This window comes from Dromiciops gliroides, chromosome 6 (genome assembly GCF_019393635.1).
Source record: "Dromiciops gliroides isolate mDroGli1 chromosome 6, mDroGli1.pri, whole genome shotgun sequence".
Taxonomy (NCBI): Eukaryota; Metazoa; Chordata; class Mammalia; order Microbiotheria; family Microbiotheriidae; genus Dromiciops; species Dromiciops gliroides.
Genome location: NC_057866.1, coordinates 125,443,128 through 125,450,084, shown reverse-complemented (window position 1 = coordinate 125,450,084; position 6,957 = coordinate 125,443,128). Strand labels below are relative to the sequence as shown.

At 41.0% G+C, this 6,957-nt stretch overlaps 1 protein-coding gene across 1 annotated transcript; it reads left to right on the top strand.

Moving 5' to 3' along the window:
• The first annotated feature begins 5,460 nt into the window (after nt 1–5,460).
• LOC122732928 (DNA-directed RNA polymerases I, II, and III subunit RPABC5-like) lies at nt 5,461–5,646 on the top strand. Its single transcript, XM_043973369.1, has one exon. The coding sequence runs from the start codon at nt 5,461–5,463 to the stop codon at nt 5,644–5,646; it is 186 nt and encodes a 61-aa protein (XP_043829304.1).
• Nucleotides 5,647–6,957: the final 1,311 nt, after the last annotated feature.

The following is a 6,957-nucleotide window of genomic DNA, read 5'->3' as shown; positions in this document are numbered from 1 at the left end:
AAGACAGCCTTAAACACTGTTGAAGCTTTCTCTAGCTGGCTGCTTACAGCTGACTGTATAGGTTTTCATCAAGAACTAAAGATGGGGGCAGCTAGGTGGCACAGTGGATAGAGCGCTGGCCCTGAATTCAGGAGGACCTGAGTTCAAATCCAGCCTCAGACACTTAACACTTACTAGCTGTGTGATCCTGGGCAAGTCACTTAACCCCAATTGCCTTACCAAAAGAACAACAAAAAGAAGAAAACTAAAGATGGTTCTTCTGTCTATTAGTTAAAGAGCAGGGAGGTCCCCACCCCTCAAGGCTATATAGTAGCTGAAGAGCAGAGATCAGATTCAGTAACAGTGGAGGTATTAGGGATGGAGGGAGTGGAGAGAGGGTAAAGAAATGAAGTTACCTGATGATATCACCAGGGGAAGCTCTCTAGCCCCAGAGTCATAATTGTTCCCTGGTACCCTAGCAAGTGTGTTCCCTCATCACATGTGCTCATTGAGTGTGTCCTTTTCCACTTGGAGTAGAAAATTTTATTCCTATGTATATGGAGGGAAATTGTGCTTGTTACTTAATTTGTTATGCTGTTTTTTTAAATGTCTTTTGGTAACTAGTATGTCCAATGGTTAGCTGGTAAAAAGAACCCATTGATGTGACCTCAGGGCTTAAACCTCCTGTAGAATTCCTGGGGCTCTGTAAAGGGGTTGCCCAATACTTAGGACATCAGAAGCAGGACACTGACCTAAATCTTTTGGTTTTATATTCAGTCAATGTATTTTATGTTATGTTATTTTTTACCATTCTGCACTGCCTCTCTTAGGGAGGGGTAGTTATGCCCAATCTGCAATGATCATAGCTATCTCCATCTGTAGAAGTGCAAAGTTGCATAGGTACTGGATGGAAGAGTCACCCCAGGAGCTCCCTCATCGGGGGGCCTACATATGGTTCTACAATCTTGCATGGAGGGCATCATGGCTGCCTCTTCCTCTAGCACACCCTGAAGGACAATTTGATGCAAAAAATGATTTCTAAGTCTTTTTCCCTATACCCCAGATACCTTTTACCATTTGATTCTGCTCTGTGCTCATTATTTTGAATCCATTTTGTGTGGAATATCATTCCACGGCCATGAGAACAGCACCAGTTTTCATGTCTGCTCATATTCTGGTTTCCAAGTACTTGGAGATCCAGTGTCCCAGGTACTTTTCAGACATCCAGTCCAACCCATATCCACAAGAAATCCCCAATACAGTATACGCCAAGTAGTCATCTCGCCTCTACTTGAATATCTGTAAAGAGGAGAGCCCAGCACTTCTTAAGGTAGCCAATTTTCCTATTGTTTTGTCGTTCCTCCATTCAGTCACATCCAACTCTTTGTGAACCCTGATGGCATTTTCTTGGCCAAGATCCTGGAGTGGTTGGCCATTTCCTTCCCCAGTGGATCAAAGGCAAACAGAGCTGAAGGGCACAATAAGGAAGATGTCTCTTTTCCTCTGATCCCCTGAGACATAAACAAGCTTTTAAGTAGGCTGGAATGAGGAAAGTATTTCAGAGACATGATCCCTAGATTGTAACCCCCTGAAGGCCAGCATTGTATCATGTACCTCTGTGGTCCAGCCATCTCAGACTTTCCAGGTTAGACTCCATCTCAGGAAACAAAAACGAGCTTTTAATAAGGGTTTGCAATAGGAGCATGCTTTGGGGTTTGCAAGATATGATCTCTGTTATACCCAGTTAGTAGAAGTCTGGGGCTGAATTTGAACTCAGGCCTTCCTGACTCCAGGCCCAGGGCTCTATCCACCAAGGCACCTCGCTGCCTCAACTCTTCTTTTAGACAGTTCTGATTGTCAAGAAATGTCCCTTGATGTCAAACCTAAATTTACTTCTATTGAACTTCCACCCAGTCCTTACACTTGACTACCCTTCTGATACTGGAACCCAGCTATTGCATTCCTAACTGAGTCTTCTCTATGCTAAGCATCCCTAGTTCTTTTTTTTTTTATGAGATATTTTATTTTTTCCGTTACATGTAAAGATAGTTCTCAACTTTTGTTTATACATGCTTTACAATTTCAGATTTTTCTCCCTCCCTCCCCTTCCTCCCCCCTCCCCTAGACAGCAGGTAATCTGATATAGGTTATATCTATATATCTCTATACATATACATATAGATATATATATACACACACATATATATATACACATAATAACATTAATCCTATTTCTGCATTAATCCTGTTACAAGAGAAAGAATCAGAGCAGTGATGCAAAACCTCAAAATAGAAAAAAAAACACAACAGCACCCAAAACAAAAGAAATAATATGATTCAATCAGCATCTATACTCCACAGTTCTTTCTTTCTTTTTTTTTCTTGGATTTGGAGATCCTCTTCTATCATGAGTTCCCTGGAACTCTTCTGTACCATTGCATTGGTGAGAAGAATATAGTCCATCACAGTAGGTCAACACTCAATGTTGATGATACTGTGTACAATGTTCTTCTGGTTCTGCTCATCTCACTCATCATCAGCTCACGTAAGCCTCTCCAGGTTTCTCTGAACTCTTCCTGCTCATCATTTCTTACAGCACAATAGTATTCCATTGTATTCATATACCACAACTTGTCCAGCCATTCCCCAATTGATGGGCACCCCCATAACTTCCAATTCCTTGCTACCACGTAAAGAGCAGCTATAAATATTTTTGTACATGTGGGTCCCTTTCCCCCTTCCATGATTTCTTTGGGCAAAAGACCTAAAAGTGGGATTGCTGGGTCAAAGGGTATGCACAGCTTTATCGCCCTTTGGGCATAATTCCAAATTGCTCTCCAGAATGGTTGGATCAGCTCACAGCTCCACCAACAATGCATTAGTGTTCCAATTTTCCCACAGCCTCTCCAACATTTATTATCTTCCTTTTTTGTCATTTTAGCCAATCTGATAGGTGTCAGGTGGTACCTCAGAGTTGTTTTAATTTGCATCTCTCTAATCATTAGAGATTTAGAGCATTTTTTCATATGGGAATAGATAGCTTTGGTTTCTTCATCAGAAAACTGCCTGTTCATATCCTTTGACCATTTCTCAATTGGGGAATGACTTGGATTCTTATAAATTTGATTTAATTCCCTATATATTTTAGAGATGAGGCCTTTATCAGAAGCACTGGCCTCAAAAATTGTTTCCCATCTTTCTGCCTCCCTTCCAATTTTGGATGCATTGCTTCTGTTTGTACAAAAATTTTTTAATTTAATATAATCAAAATCATCCACTTTGCATTTTATAATATACTCTATCTCATGTTTGGTCAAAAACTGTTCTCTTTGCCAAAGATCTGATAGGTACACTATTCCTTTCTCTCCTAATTTACCTATGGTATCACCTCTTATGTCTAAATCATGTATCCATTTTGACCTTATTTTAGTATAAGGTGTAAGATATTGGTCTAAGCCTAATTTCTGCCATACTATCTTCCAGTTTTCCCAGCAGTTTTTGTCAAATACTGAGTTCCTATCCCAGAAGCTGGAGTCTTTGGGTTTATCAAACACTACATTACTAGTGTCATTTACTACTGCATTTCCTGAGCCTAGCCTATTCCATTGATCTACCACTCTATTTTTTTAGCCAGTACCAGATAGTTTTGATGACTGCCACTTTATAGTAAAGCTCCAGGTTTGGTACCGCTAACCCACCTTCCTGTGAATTTTTTTTCATTATTTCCCTGGATATTCTTGATTTTTTGTTTTTCCAGATGAATTTTGTTATTATTTTTTCTAGCTGTATAAAATAATTTTTAGGTAGCCTGATTGGTATGGCACTGAATAAGTAAATTAATTTAGGCAGTATTGTCATTTTTACTATATTAGTTCTGCCTATCCATGAGCAATTGATATCTTTCCAATTATTTAGATCTGATTTGATTTGTGTGAAGAGTGTTTGGTAGTTGTGTTCATAGAGTTCCTGGGTTTGTCTTGGCAAGTAGACTCCCAAGTATTTTATATTACCTACCGTTCCTAGTTCTTTCCATCATTCCTCATATGACATGAATACAAAGCCCCTCACCATTTTGGCTGCCTCATTTAAGTACTCACCAGCTTATCCTTCTTAAATCCCAACAATATTCTTTCTTAACTGTGGTGCCTCCACACCTCTGCAACACTCCAGAGAAAGTCTGGACCATGACATCTTGAATTCTGGACACTAACCAGGCCTTTCCCGATGTAGTCCAAGATGCTATTAACTTTTTTTGGTTGCCACATCACACGGCTGACTCATATTAAGCCCCTAGATCTTATTCAGACTCCCCTATCTTGTACTTGTGAAGTTGATTTTTTTGATCCCAAGTTCCAGACTTCACATTTATCCCTAGTTCATTTCAATTAGGTGGTATAGTGGATAGAATGCCAAGCCTTGAGTCAGGAAGACTCATCTTCCTGAGTTCAAACCCAGCTACAGACATTTACCAGCTGCGTGACCCTGGGCAAGTCATTTAACCCTGTTTGCCTCAGTTTCCTCATCTGTAAAACAAGCCAGGGAAGGAAATGGCAAACCAGTGTAGTATCTCTGTGAAGAAAACCCCGTAAGGGATCACGAAGAGTTGAATACAACTGAAATGACTGAACAGCAACAAAAATGTCATCTTATTAGATTCAACTCAATGCTATACCCTATATATATATATCTTCCAGTGTGTTCCAGTGACTATTCCTCCCAGCGTAGTGTCATCTAGTGTATTGATGAGCATACCATTTATGCCTTTGTCCAAGTCATTGAAAAAATATTAACCAGAATAAGGCCAAGCAGAGTTGCCTGGAGTTTTCTACGGAACACCTCCTCCATGTTGATATTGAACCACTAACTACCACTTCCTCCAATAAGTTCTAATTCTACTATTATTTTATCCTTGCCTGCATCTTATCCACAAGAATAGTAGGAGATATTTTATCAAAAGCTTTGCTAAAAATCTAGGTAAACAGCATTTTCCTCAGCTGAAAATTTGGTGATCCTATCAAAAAAGGCAACATGGCTAGCCTGGCGTGTTCCTGATGAAGCCACGTTGGCTCTTTGTAATCACTGCTTCCTTTTTTATGTTCACCCTCCAATCTGTTTAATGATCTGTTCTAAAATTTTCTCAGGAATCAAAGTAGAGCTCACCAGCCTATAGTTTGAAGATTCTATTCTCCTCATTTAAAAAAAAATTGGGAGGACATTTGCCTTTCTCTAATTTTATGGTCCTTCTGTTTTACACGTTATTTCAAATATCAGCAGATATTTGAAAATGGTTCTGCAACCAGATCTTCAAAGAAGCTTCAAAGTTTCTAAAATTAATGAGAAGAAAAAGTTCCTTGCAAATAGTTGGTGTTTAATGTGTCCTTGTTGATTTGCATTGAAATTGAAAGGAGGGCACACCGTTGGGGCTGATTAGGAGATGGCTGAGTGCATTCCTGGCGCTGGTGCCACCTCTTCACCTTCCCCATGATCATCCTGGTGTGCTGCTTCATGTGCAGCAAGAGCATCAGCAACAAGTGGGAGACCCACCTGGGGCTGCTGCAGGCAGAGTACACTGAGGGAGATGCCCTGGTTGTGCTGGGCCTGAAACGCTACTACTGCTGGTGGATACTGCTGGTGCATGTGGACCTGATTGAGAAGCTCCTGAACTAGGGGCAGCTAGGTGGCGCAGTGGATAGAGCACCGGCCTTGGAGTCAGGAGGACCTGACTTCAAATCCGGCCTCAGACACTTAACACTTACTAGCTGTGTGACCCTGGGCAAATCACTTAACCCCAATTGCCTCACCAAAAAAAAAAAGAGAGAAAGAAGCTCCTGAGCTATGTGCCCCTGGAGAAGTGAGCCCCCACCCCTGAAGGCCCCCATCAGCTATCTGCCACATGGAGAGGAAAAGAGCCCCAACCCCTGAAGGCCCTGCTCAGCTGTCTGCCACAGAACCTCCAGAATTGGCAATAAACCTGCTATTGGGGACATCAAAAAAAGGAAGGAAGGAAGGAAGGAAGAAAGGAAGGAAGGAAGGAAGGAAGGAAGGAAGGAAGGAAGGAAGGAAGGAAGGAAGGAAGGAAGGAAGGAAGGAAGGAAGGAAGGAAGGAAGGAAGGAAGAAAAATTGGAGGGAGAGAAATGAAGAAATACTTCATGCTCCCTTGTTGGAAAGACAGAGAACCACGTTGTGAAATGCTACATTACAGTACAGTGATTCGCCATGCTTGACTATTTTTTATTTGTTTTAAAGAAAAAAGAGATTCATTAGGGCTAGAGACTGTGAATGAAGGCACATGTACAGAAATGACTGTGATGTAAACCCAAGAGGTATCCAATCTTAAAAAGAAGAGGGGGAGAAATGGAAGCCAAATCTATGCCCAAGATAGAGAGCTCATTAGGGCGAATAAATTATGAGGACAAGGGCATTCCTGGGGATTTGGTCTCCCGATCTGCTAGTTTCAAATTTTGGAAAAGGGAGGTCTGGTATGGTTGACACCAATTACTCAATCAACAAGTATTTATCAAGTACCTACTGTGTTCCAGTCATTGTACTAGGTGATCAGGAGACAATGCCAAAGAATGAAACAATCCCTTGTCACAAGAAGCTTACACTCTAAGGGTAGTGTGAATAGTAGGCTAAGAAATAGAATTTGCTTTCCAAGGTTGTTGTGCAGAATAAATAAGAAAATAATTGTAAAGTGCTTTGTACAGTGCCTGGCTCATTTGTTATTGTTATTCAATCCTGTCTGACTCTTTGTGGCTCAAATTGGGGTTTTCTTGGCAGACACTGGACTGGTTTTGCCATTTCCTTCTCAGATCATTTTACAGATGAGGAAATTGAGGTAAACTTTGTTAATTGACTTGCCCAGGATCACACCGATAGTATCTGTCTGAGGTCATATTTGAACTTAGGAAGACTAGTCTTCCTGACTCTAGGCCTGGTGATCTGTTCACTGAGCTGCCTAACTGCCTGTAACCTGG